Source organism: Hibiscus syriacus, unplaced genomic scaffold (assembly GCF_006381635.1).
Source record: "Hibiscus syriacus cultivar Baekdansim isolate YM2019G1 unplaced genomic scaffold, ASM638163v2 tig00112255_pilon, whole genome shotgun sequence".
NCBI classification, from domain to species: domain Eukaryota; kingdom Viridiplantae; phylum Streptophyta; class Magnoliopsida; order Malvales; family Malvaceae; genus Hibiscus; species Hibiscus syriacus.
Genome location: NW_024063285.1, coordinates 146,320 through 159,164, shown reverse-complemented (window position 1 = coordinate 159,164; position 12,845 = coordinate 146,320). Strand labels below are relative to the sequence as shown.

The window sequence follows — 12,845 nt, the reverse complement described above, 5'->3', positions numbered from 1 at the left end:
TTTGAAAACATATATATAATTTTTTAAAACATTTTGAAAATATATATAATATTAGTTTTTAGATATAATGTCATTTTATTTATTTCTTTTCATTTATTTATTTATTCCTTTTGTTATTTTTTTCTTTTTTTAGAGGCACAATAAGTCCAAAACGGTCCAAGAGGCCCGGCAAGAAACCCAACAGGGTGGGCAATCTTGACCCAGCAAGTCTACCCCGCGAGCCCAACCCGGTTTCATCATCAAGTCCAGCGCCACACAAATGAGGGCCGTTAGATCGAGATGAAGATCAACGACCAAAATTGTAAGAGAGCTAGGGTTTGTTTAACCCTCAAATATCATCACACCGTAGCCGATCCTGAACCATTGGACCTTCAACCAATCCAACGGTCGATATCAAATCCATGAGGGTTCCAGAAGCTCAAAAGCCACCAATGGCAGTGCGTGGGAATCACGCACTGACAAGATTACTAGTCGGTCGAGATTTCAACGATTTGAAACACAAAAGTCGAAGCAACTCGGACTGAACCATCCGAGATCTCGGTCAACTGAATAACAACCTGGATGATCGAAGCAAGTCATATTGGACCATTCGAGATAATCGAGAACAACCCTGAAACAATCGAGAATGGAACCAAAACAACCGAAAATGACCTCGATGGGGGCCTATAAATACCCTGCAAAACAAAGCATCTAAGGACACGAATAACAAGTAAAACATCACTAATCACAACCACAATGCAACAAAATACCAAGAAACCGAAGGCAACACTCAAAGCCGAAGGCCTTGTATTGTCAAAGCTCGTCGGAAAACGAAGAGTCACCGTCGAACCAAGGTAAAAAAAAATGAACGGTTTCCTTTAGATTTATGTCGTTTGAGGTCTGAGTTGGAAAATCGAGGCTCGGGGTTAGCTTTAGGACGACGAGGATATAATTTTGGGTAGCTTTAGGATTTTCGGCCACCGAGGGACGGTGGCCGACGGGGCGGAGCTACGGCGGTGGGAAAGCCAGTGTTCGGTCGGAGAAGATGATAGGGGAGAGTGTTTTTTTAGAGTTTTTTTGTTTTTGTTTTTTCTAAGTTTGGTTTAAAATGAAGATATTTTAGGTTTTAAGGGCTATTTATAGGGAATGCTATTATGTAATTATGAAATATTTAAATTATTTCTACAGTCCCTACAATTTTGATGCGTAATTTGTTTTGGTCACCTATTGTAAATTAGCTCTGGAATGTCAAATTTATTCAATTTAATCACTGTTTAAATTTATTACATTTTGCAATTATGTCCCCTAACTTTTTTCTTGCAGATCATTTTTAATATTAATTCAATCCATAAATTTTAATTTGATCTTTTATTTTTTAACTATTCATTAATTTTTTTTCTTTTTAAAATCACCTTTTTTATATATATATTCTCTTTTAGTATTTTTCTTATATTTTTTCCTCTTAAAATTTTCCTTTATTATTATTATTATTATTATTTTTCTCTTTTAAATATTTAATATTTTTATTTTTTGATTTTATTTAATGTTTTTTTTACATTTTTAAATTTTTCTTCCTTATTTTCCTAATTTAACCCTTTTTGTTATTCTCCTTTATTTACTTAATATTTTATTTTACAATATAACATTTTTGACTTTTTAGAGGTAATTTCAATTGATCAGAAGTAAACAATTCGAATCGAATTTTAAAATTTAAATTTTCGCAATTAAGACAACTGAGAAATTAAAACGGTACCGAAAGGGCAGTACAAGGGTGTTAATCATTCCTTGACTATAGTCAACTCCCGAATCTGACATATTTATGGTAAAACGCAGATCAGGTAAGATGGTGTCCGATCAACCTAAATATTTTTTTAAATGATCGGTGGTGGTTCTAACATATTTTATTTAAGTCGAAACCCAATTCCGGACCTACTTGAAAGACGGTTGCGACATAGATGTAACCTAAAATGTTAATTTTTAACATTTACAGATGATATCCGAAAATATTATATTCTTCATAATATTTTCGGTTAAACCAAAATTATTAAAAAAATAATATTATAAATTACATTTTACTAAAAATATTATAATATTTTATAATATTTTTTATTTCACCATTTTTTAATCTATATCGCAAACTCAAATTTTAAGATTTATAGCAGTTCAATTGAAATTTAGCATTTATGTAGGCGTGCTCAACTGATGTTGTAGCATTTATTATCGTCGCTAGGGATGAGCATGAGACTCGAATTTGATTGGTTCTGATTGAATTAGATTTTTTTAAAATAATTTCAGTTTTGGGTTGGGTCGGGTCGAATTTTTTATGTGTTGTTCAGGTCGGGTTCGGGTTTATGGTGAAAAATACCCGACTCGACTCGACCCAAAAAAATATATAATTTTACCTTATATATTTAACAATAATACCCTATATATATAATTTTTTTTCAATTAAATCATTATTTTTATTGAATAAAAATAATATTTTATTATTATTTTGGGTCGGATCGAATTTCTAAGTCATATATCAAGTCGGATTTGAATCGAGTGAAATATTATTTTGATCGTATCGGACGGGTCTGGAATGAATTTCCCTTGTTCTCGAGTCGAATCGGGTGGACAAAAAATCCGACCCAACCCATATCTATCCCTAATCGTCGCTATCCAAGTCCAACCAACAACAATGCCCACTACATCCAAAACTCCTATATATTCAGACCATCACCACCGTTGCCCTCTGAAACGTGGACAGTCCAGATTATCCCACTTTTCGATTGCTCAATGGTCAGATATCACATCATAATGGCCCGCTCTTTTCCAATTTGCCACGTTGCGGGATCAAGCCGGCCCACTTAATATTATTAAAAATATTATTTACTCTTTAAAGAAGAAAGTAAAAAGACAAAGGGACACCTGGCGGTAGCCAAGAACCAGAAATTGTTTTTGTAAAAATTATTTTCAGGGTAAACTACAAATATAGTCACTGAATATATTTGATATTTATATTTTGGTCATTAAACTTTTAAAACTTGCAATACAATAATTAGATTTTAAATCATTCTAGTTACGATCATTGTTGTTCACCATCGTTAAAAAATTGACGTGACATGTTAAAATATATTCCAACACTGTTCATCTTCTTCATCATATTATCCTCTCCAATTTCTCCAATTCCATCAACAATATTCATCTTTCTCATCACTAAATAGTGCTTGGATTCTCCATAAAAAAAATAGTGCTTAGATTACCAACGACGTCATCGTCCAATGTTAGTGATCTGTGAACTATTTAGAATGTAAAGAAAAAAAAGTCATTTTCACATACTGCAAATACAACAAGATTGTTTCATGGAAATAACAATAGGAAGAACATCAAGTGATAATGATTTCAGTGATCCAAACACTATTCAATGATAAAGAATATGAATATTGTCTATGGGAACATGAGAAATGTATGTGGGTAACGTGATGAAGAAGACAAAAAATGTTGAAATAGACTTTAATATGCCGCATCAGCTTTTTTTAACGGCATTTAACAGTAGTGACCATAATAAAAACTATTTAAAATTTTAGTGATTGTATTACATGTTTTGAAAGTTTGATGATCACAGTGCAAATGCCATAAAAGTTCAATGATTATTTTTGTAGTTTACTCTTATTTTTAATTAATCAACTAATTGTCCTAATTATGATTTATCTATTTTGGTTGGGTTCGGATCTTTTATGTTTTCTTTCAATTATTTGGTGCGTTATTTTTTTTCTAATTAAAAAGCTTATGCTTCCATTAAGATCTTCAACTTTGTGATACATTTGGGGGGGGGGGGAGTCAAATTCAACTCGCTTATATTTGAAAGCAGAGATTTTGTTTAGACACATGAAAATGTTAGATTTTACCAGCACTTGATGAAAAGGGAGAAAAAAAGAGTTGATTTTGATGGTCTTTCTTAGTTAAAACTGGTAAGGATTAGATAGTTGGTTTTATATGATCTTGATTGTTTAGTTTTATTGAAACGTGAACATCCCAAATATAGAAAATGTTTCCTAATATAATTATAAAGGATTTTTCTTGTTTACTTTGTTCAACTGTATTTGTAAAGTTTGCAAATCCATATATATATCTTGACATGATCTCATTTTGTTTACACTACTTTATCCAGATCTTATCGGGGGACTAATATGAGCTTTAAGAACTTTGGAAGTAACCAGCCGCCGTCCGCTGACGCCGGCGGCGGCGGAGGTGATAATAAGCCGACTGGGAATTATCCAATAAGTAGACAGCCATCAATCTATTCTCTGACTTTCGATGAGTTCCAAAGCACAATGGGTGGAATAGGCAAGGATTTCGGGTCAATGAACATGGATGAGTTGTTGAAGAACATTTGGAGCGCTGAAGAAACTCAAACAATGGCTTCTTCCAGCGTTGGGATGGAGGCAAATGGCGGGTTACAAAAGCAAGGGTCTTTAACTTTGCCAAGGACGCTTAGCCAAAAAACTGTGGATCAAGTTTGGAAAGATATGTCAAAGGAGTTCTCTGTAGGGAAAGACGGGAAGATTGGAACTGGAGTGACTGATAATATGCCACAGAGACAACAAACTCTTGGGGAGATTACTCTGGAGGAGTTTTTGGTGAGGGTTGGTGTGGTTAGAGAGGATAGTACCCAAATTTCAGGGAAGCTTAATAATGTTAATGGCGGTTTCTTTGGGGAATTACCACAAGCAGGGAGTAATACTGGGTTTGGGATTGGATTTCAACAAGGTGGAAGAGGTCCAAATTTGATTGGGAATTGGCCTTCTAATGATGGTAATCAAATTGGTATTCAACCTTTCCCTCAGCAGCAAACTCATCAGCAACAGCAACAACGGCAGAGGCAACCGATTCTTCCTAAGCAATATGGTTTGGAATATGGAGCTCAGATGCCTTTGCAAAGCGGTGGTCAGGGACTAATTAATGGTCTTGCCCAGGGCGGTGGAGGGATTGGTGTGGTTGGCGTAGGAGGGCCGGTTGGTGTTGCCACTGGTTCACCTGCTAACCAGCTTTCATCAGATGGGATTGGGAAGAGTAGTGGAGACACTTCCTCTGTTTCGCCTGTTCCTTATGTGTTTAACGGGAGCTTGAGGGGCAGGAAGTTCACTACTCTGGAAAAGGTTGCTGAGAGGAGGCAGAGAAGAATGATAAAGAACCGAGAATCTGCTGCAAGATCACGAGCTCGGAAGCAGGTGATAATATGTTCTTGATTTCATCTAATGTTTCCATCTTTATAGCACTTTATTACATCTCAGAGTAAGACATATAATTTGGAATATGCAGTATCTGAAACTGTTATAGTCTATTCCTTTGATAACGCTTCCTGCCTATGTCAACTCTGGATCCTATAACTGAGATTTTTTCTTCGCATCAACGTCGTCTACGAAATACACTAGACTGCACCGGAGTTCCGTATTAAGAGATTGTGTTTAATTTGTAGTGCCAAGATACCTCAAAGATTTTGAACTCTGGTTTTAATAAACTTCAATTTACAATTCCCACTCATTTTGGTCCTGTTATGGCTTTATGAGTTTTGCTAGTGTCTGACATAAGAAGAGATGAACAATTTTGAGAAGTCAAGTTGATGAGAAGTTATAAGGATCTTTGTTACAACTTACAAGGTAATGGAGAATTTTGAAGCTCCATCATAGGAGAATCAATGAAACCATTTATGTTGGTTAACACCCTTGACCATGTAGATTTTATAATAAAGAACTAACTCTAGCAAATCAAAACAATATCATCCAATGGTTTGTCCGTAATTCGTTTTTCTCACCATTTTCGCTTTCTTTGCTTTTCAACTAGGCTTACACAACGGAATTGGAAGCAGAAATTGCAAAGCTAAACAAGGAGAACGAAGAATTGCAGAAGAAACATGTATGTTCTTTCCCTTCTTTGTTTCAGCACATTCTGTTCTTGGCATTATTAATTATTGGTTATGGCGGACACATGCTTACATTCTTGTTGACTGTTCTTGGTTGCTGCAGGCACAAATGATGAAATTACAAGAAAATCAGGTGCCGAGAAGTTTTCTTTCCATGTCTCTTTTTATTTGATTACAATTTATTTGATGCCCTACACAAGTATCAATAAGCATGGTCGTCCACACCATGTTCCATGTTTTTTCTGTCAGCTTCACTACGTTTTTATCTATTACATTGTCATTTTCGTTTCACTTCACTGGTATTGTGTGAACCTCTCATATCATACTGTTTTTATGATGTATGGTATGGTATGCATCTCCTTTGAAGCTCCCCGTATATGATTAGCCATTTGTCATGAATGTTCATGAGATGAATGTTCTGAAATCTTTACTTGAATTGTTTGATTACCACAGGACAGTGAGATGATGAACATTGTACGAGGAGCAAAGAAGCGATGCTTGCGCAAAACACAGACAGGTCCATTGTGAATTCAAAGGGTTGTACATGTTTAAGTCGAGGGATAATGAACTAATCGGGTGTCAGACAGACTTTTTTTTTTCCTTCACAGTATGACTGTTTCATGGAAATGGAAACGGAGCTATCGATCGTCTGTTGTACACAATTTCTTACAAGTGATAGAATTGAAGAGTTGAAATAAATTATAAATTATATGTTTTCATTGATGTCATCTATCTGTTGTAAGTTGGTGTACACGTAGTTGATTATCCGGCAAGGTTCCCAATCGAGTGGAGTTGACATAATCTTGAGGGGAATGAGCAGACAATCCTGGTATTATTAATCCAGCTAACCTCAACAATCTCAAAGACCAACCTTCCTTGTAGTTCGGACCGTACAGGTAAGGCAAAATGAAGCCCCTATTAAGCTCCCAAACTGCGTTCACCACCTTCGGTATCACCCATAGCAAAGAGAAGTAATTCTTGTTCGGTTCCTCCGGCAAAACCTGCACAGCCGGAATCACAAACATAAACAAAATGCATATGTTAAACATGTTTAAAGATGTAGAAAATCGTATTTCTGGAGTACCTTTCCGACGTAGAAGCTGTTGAAGAAGAGGCATGGTCCAAAATGCTTAAACAAGGTGTTTTTATCATCGTAAGGAACCCTAGGGACCATGTCATTGCAGTAAACATATCTGAAATATTTCACATCAAATTTTCTCATATTCTCCTTCATGTATTCCCCGAATTTCTCGTCCCCGACCCTAGGTTGACCAAAGGTGTAAACCCCATCCAATCTGTCCAACAACCATTTCTCCTCGTGTAACATTAGCACCGAAGGAAACAAGATTGCTAAAGCCCCACCCAAACTATGCCCCGTCAGTATAAACTTAGCTTTTTCGTTCTCTTTCAGAATTTCCCTCAGCTTTTCTCTAAGAGTGTAGTAAGCAAATTGGTGTCCGTCATTGTTGTCTTGTTCGATCTCCTTAGGCCAACTCTTGTTCTTTTGCAAGCCGAGAGCTTGCATGAAACCGTTATGGGTCCTGGAGTTACCCATGGCTTCAAGCTTGCACCAGGAAAGATCGGCGTCGGTTCGCCAATCGTCGGCGTCGAATGGGCTGGTGCCTCTAAATGCAACCACAAACAAGTTGGGGTTTGCTTGTGTGTCTTGGAGAATGAACGCTTGGGTTGAATCACGTTCCCTGTAATCTGCATGAAGCAAAATGATCAAGGGTCAACATTTGTAATCAATAAATAGCACCCAACACAGAGGGGGAAAAAAACTAAGTTATCCAACATGTCGATCTTACACTACATATTATATTGATTTGACCTCTAGACGGCCGGACTGGAAGAAGACATATTCAAAGGTCAAAGCCATACTATCTTATATATAAATATATATATATATGGGCATATGCCCAAACTTATCATATTAGAAATTTGTTTTTTTTTTCTAAAAATGGTTTTTAAAATTACATTTATTATATATTTATACTTTTATTATGCCTACATAACTATTATTATTTTATTTGTAAGTAAATAATTCTTTATTAAAAAATAATAATTTTGTATATTAATTAAAAATAGGGTAAAGTTCACAAATAGTCCCTTGACTATAGGGTGATGCTTTGTTGAGTCACTCGATTATTAAAAGTTACAAAATGGCCATTCGACTATAGGATGTTGCTTTGTTGAGTCCCCGACTATTAAAGTTACAAAATGGTTACCCGACTATTTAGTATGTTTCAAACTTATCATTTTCCGTTAAATATTTGATAACAAATTGAGTTGGATATTAATTTGTTGACTGAGATATGGTAGTTTCTTTAGATTCAGGGATCAAATTTTATCATATATCAATCATTAGGTTAACATCTAACTCAGACTGTCGTCAATTTTTAATGAAAAATGACGAGTTTGGAACATACTAAATAGTTAGTTGGGTGACTATTTTGTAACTTTAATAGTTGAGAGACTCAACAAAGCAATACCCTATAGTCGAATGATCATTTTATAATTTTAAATAGTTGAGGGACTCAAAAAAGTATCACCCTATAATCGAGGGACTATTTGTATACTTTACTCTTTAAAATAAGAACTTATTTAAATGGAAATTAAAGGATGCATGTTTAAATACAAAAAGTTAGATATTATGGCTTCTAATTTCCAAGTCAATGACTTACAGCTTTCTTTAATCATTATCATCGGTATAAACTTCAAATCATCGACATTGACTTAAAATAACAGATATGTTTATTAATTTACAATGCAAGTTTAAAAGATATTTTTCGTAAAGCGGACTAATCTAAATGTACAATTGTAATTTATAATTCTAAAACATATAGAAAGAGAGAAAAACGTACCATTCCAGAAATTATAAAACTTGACGAATTTCATCTGCATCACCAATAACAAAGATTTTGTTTTAAGAAACAAACGATTTTGTATTTAAAGAAATCCAAGCAACGTACACATAAAGCATTACCTTCCAAAGTTGGGTGACTATGGATTCAACGAAGGCTTCATTCTCATAGGATATCTTGGAAGCCATTACAGACAGCGCTGCTTTGTATTTTGCGTCACCTCCTTTAATGCTTTGATCTAATTCAGTCCGGATGTCAGCGTTTCCTATGCTCGACGTAAACGTCGCCGATGATCTCTTTGGCCATTCTATTTTCCCTGCACCATAAAACCCAGTCTATGAATAGTTGTTTTTTGAGCGACAAAAACAAACTCAGGTCACCAAGTCGATCAACTAGTTTACCTGTTGCAAGATTTAGTAGGAGATGAGAGGGGCCACGGTTGGAAGATAACAGATTAAGCCACATCTCGATGGCATCCCCCATAAAGGCCATAGGCTTCGTTGCCCAGAAGAGGAGTTTCTGAACAAGAACTGAGACGAAGATGGTCCACCGCTTACGAAAGCTTCGGTGTTGGCTGCCACTCCCTGGGCAATCAATGAATCTTCTGTTTTCCAATTGAGGCGACAAAAGTAGGCTCAGAAGATCAAACAAGCTTGCCTTTTCTGGGTTAAGTACAAAAGCATCTTCGCAAAAACCGTTATGAAAAGCAGCCATGGCCAAATAAAGAAAGAGATTGTGTTGGTGTGTCCAGGATGCCAAGGGAATAAGCAAAGTATTTATAGAACTGGAGATGCTTTAGCTTAAATTCATCTTCCTTCATTGTTGGCTTTCGTCGAAAAATCATATATCAAGTAGCAAAGCGTTGAATAAGTCAAGGGTCCGACTGAGTTGTTGATTTTTTCTTCTTCTAATTAACCGGTAAATTAAATACAACTTAAAGCCCAACGACATTCCTTTTTTTACAAACATAAATATTTTTGGATTTAATTTGTTTATATTTCAGTCATATCACTCATCTTGATTTAGAGAAGTAATATAAGTTAAATTCATCTTATTTTTTAAAACAAATTTTATTTTAAACGTAACTTGAAATAGCTACTTCAAGTGTAAGCTAACATTCATGATTCTCTGTTGAATAAATGCTATTTTAATCAAATTGGGAGGTTTGCAATCCCTTGATGTGCAAGGTCATAATTTGCAGTTGACCCAATTGCAAGATATATTTAGAGAAAGGGCGGCTGCTTGCCAGGCTGGCTGCCGAAGCGCTGACTCTGACTTTGAAGTTGAATGCGTTCCCCAATTTTATCCATAATATTAAAGTTAAACTACACAAATAGTTACTAATATTTGAGTAAATATTTATTTTCTTCATTGAAGTTTTAAAATTAAAAATTAGTCATTAAAATTATTATTTTGAAATAAATTGATCACTGAAAATATTAATTTATAACAAATTGATCCTTCGGTTTTAAAAGTTGTTAACATAGGTGACAAAAAGCTAAACTGAACCGTTAACCACTTATTTGGCTTGTTAACCGCTTGCGTAACCCGTTGATGGTCAATACTTCAAGTAAAAATCGAAAATTATTTTTATTTTTGTCATTTTTCTTTCACCCGTTGACCATTTTTTCGAGCCTCCTTCTTATGTTGCTGCTACCGATTCATATATGCCAAGCAAGATCGACGCTGCAACCGACTTGAAAAAAATTTGTTTCTTATCTGACCTTGTTTCGAATAGTGGAACTTAATCACCTTTTGCCATTTTTCCCTCTCTAAGTTGACCGTACAAATCACAAGACCTAAATGGCTACAAATGTGGAATTGTAACACGAATTTCAGTGCCCATTTGAGGGTTTTATGTGGAAGAAGAGATGGTATTGATACGGGGAGGTCTAGTTTGAGTTCTTGAAGAAAATGCCAAAGGGTTATAAACCTGCTGTAAAGGTGAACCCATGGTTTGTGCTAGACTACAGCAAGAGACAGTTGGCATGCTAATAGTTGAGCCAGTTGAAGGTAGATCAGATGTCTCTTGCTTTGCTCCCAATGAACCAGATTCCCAAATATCCATACATTTAGATACAAGAACTCGAGTGGCAGAAAACATATGAATGCCACTAGCAACCCCAATACAGAACCGATAGTTGTATTGAATACTGATGACAATATTCATTGGAATAAACCACCAGTGGATGAATTTGTTGAGATTAATGATTGGACCAAGGTGGGTGAAAATTAAACATGGCCAGAATAGAAAGAAAACAACCGTGCTTACAAGCTTAAGTGTAGGTTTTGAAATCATTTGGATTTTAGGGTGGGAAAGAAGTAGTCCTATTAGAGCTATGGAAATGAGTTTCAGTACATGTAAAATTGCTTCAACAATAATCTATATTGATTTCATGTCTATTGTAAATGAAAAAGAACAATGAACACCCGATTTTCATAAATGAAAAAGGAAAAAAAGGAAGAGAAAGTTGAAAAGAAAACAAGGAAGAAAACCACTTATATGGACTAGACCCAATAGTTCGAGAAACTGTATACACCCATTTTTGTATGAGTTTTAAATTATTATTATTATTATTATTACTATTATTATTATTAATATATTTTACTTTTTTTGTAGGCCCCAACTCAAAGCCCAACAATAAAGCCCAACAAAGCAAAATACAAACAAACTCAACAGTACCCTAAACAAGGCTCAATGTCACTCGACCTAGAAGAAAGCAGACCTACAGGCCTAACCTAGTTACAATTAACCCGACTGGAGCCCAATTGCAAGACCCGAAGCCCAAGATTTGACCCGACCCAATTACACCAAAACCCTAAGCATATTAGGGTTTCTGGTATCTCTTCCAACGCCGCCCAACATCAGTCTATGTATATTCGCCATCCGATGATAGTGCGCGTTTGTAATAGTTCATTGTCTCACTAGTCACTATAGTTGTGCCTCTTTTCTTGGGCACACATTGGACATGACTCACCCATGAACTATTAGATATGGGGTAAATCACTCCAGCATCAAGCCATTTGAGGATTTCTTTCATTACCACCTTCTTCATCATTGGGTTTAGTCTTTTTTGTGGCTCTATGGATTTTCCATAGCATTCTTCTAACATAATCTTGTGCATGCAAATACTGGGATTTATCCCTTCAGATCTGCCATCGTCCATTCTAACTCTTTTTTATGTTGCGACAAAACACTTAACAAACTATATTCTTGGTTAGGAGTAAAAGCAGAAGAGATAATTATTTATTTATCCAAAAAAAACAGACGAGATAATAACAGGTAAAGTTTCATTACTACCCACGTAAGCATATTTAAGATGTTGTGGCAAATTCTTTAACTCTAGGATAAGTTTACGCTGTAATGAGGGCTTAGAAGTAACAAACTCATCAAAATCAAGAGGTTCAAAGCGTGTACCTGGGCTAGCTATGAGAAAGCTAGCCTACTGCACCTCCAAAGAAAAGTCCTTGGGCTCCTCGATGATTTCCTCTTCAATAAGCTTCTCATAATTTTTTAGCTGAATGAAATTGTTATGACAAAATTGATCAGCTTCTACTGCTAGCAATGAGTTTGCTTCCAGGAAGGGTCTCCCCAATATTATGGGTGTCGTGGGTTCTGCCTCGTAATCAAGTATAAGTAAGTCTACTGGGAACACAAATTTGTCCACTCTAACGATTACATCTTCAACTCGCCCCTCAGGACGAATATGGGAGTGGTTGGCTAGTTACAAAATAATATAATTGGGTCTTGCATTTCCCATTTCAAGCTTCAAGAAGATCGACTTTGGCATTAAGTTCATACTTGAGCTCAAGTCACATAGTGCCTTCCCAACATAGTTTTCTCCTATAGAGCATGGAATAATAAAGCTTCCTGGATCATTTTACTTTGGTGGAAGCATGCTCAAGGCAAAACAGTATGCTTTTAATGTGGCAATGGTCTCGTACTTCTCAACTTTTTTCATTTTGGTAATAATCTCTTTGAGAAATTTGGCATATGTGGGCATTTTCTCTATAGCTGGTCGAGAATATAGACAAACTTCTAGAATTGAATGTCAATCTTATGCTTCTTCAGTCTTTCTAGGAAGGGTGACAGAGGT

General features: G+C 35.7%; 2 protein-coding genes across 2 annotated transcripts; one reads left to right on the top strand and one right to left on the bottom strand.

Annotated features, from left to right (window-relative positions):
* The first annotated feature begins 3,759 nt into the window (after nucleotides 1–3,759).
* On the top strand, nucleotides 3,760–6,534 carry LOC120176809 (bZIP transcription factor 46-like). Its single transcript, XM_039183138.1, has 5 exons — nucleotides 3,760–3,932; nucleotides 4,133–5,192; nucleotides 5,806–5,877; nucleotides 5,988–6,017; nucleotides 6,338–6,534. Exons 2-5 carry the CDS (start codon nucleotides 4,152–4,154, stop codon nucleotides 6,410–6,412), a joined length of 1,218 nt encoding a protein of 405 aa, XP_039039069.1. The 5' UTR covers nucleotides 3,760–3,932; nucleotides 4,133–4,151; the 3' UTR covers nucleotides 6,413–6,534.
* A 60-nt stretch (nucleotides 6,535–6,594) lies between these two features.
* Nucleotides 6,595–9,482, bottom strand: LOC120176808 (triacylglycerol lipase OBL1-like). The gene is made up of 5 exons (XM_039183137.1): nucleotides 9,150–9,482; nucleotides 8,871–9,064; nucleotides 8,749–8,782; nucleotides 6,969–7,591; nucleotides 6,595–6,885 (listed from the first exon to the last, which is right to left on the bottom strand). The coding sequence occupies exons 1-5, from the start codon at nucleotides 9,460–9,462 to the stop codon at nucleotides 6,610–6,612; spliced, it is 1,440 nt and encodes a 479-aa protein (XP_039039068.1). The 5' UTR covers nucleotides 9,463–9,482; the 3' UTR covers nucleotides 6,595–6,609.
* Between the last annotated feature and the right edge of the window lie 3,363 nt (nucleotides 9,483–12,845).

Excerpts from the sequence above, each read along its gene's own strand:
- LOC120176808 (XM_039183137.1), bottom strand. The coding sequence starts at position 9,462 with ATGGCTGCTTTTCATAACGGTTTTTGCGAAGATGCTTTTGTACTTAAC. Across the intron at positions 7,592-8,748 it reads GTTTTATAATTTCTGGAATG|ATTACAGGGAACGTGATTCA; the intron begins GTACGTTTTTCT and ends TGCTTCATGCAG. Across the intron at positions 6,886-6,968 it reads ACAGCTTCTACGTCGGAAAG|GTTTTGCCGGAGGAACCGAA; the intron begins GTACTCCAGAAA and ends CCGGCTGTGCAG.
- LOC120176809 (XM_039183138.1), top strand. The coding sequence starts at position 4,152 with ATGAGCTTTAAGAACTTTGGAAGTAACCAGCCGCCGTCCGCTGACGCC. Across the intron at positions 5,878-5,987 it reads AAGAATTGCAGAAGAAACAT|GCACAAATGATGAAATTACA; the intron begins GTATGTTCTTTC and ends TGGTTGCTGCAG. Across the intron at positions 6,018-6,337 it reads TGAAATTACAAGAAAATCAG|GACAGTGAGATGATGAACAT; the intron begins GTGCCGAGAAGT and ends TGATTACCACAG.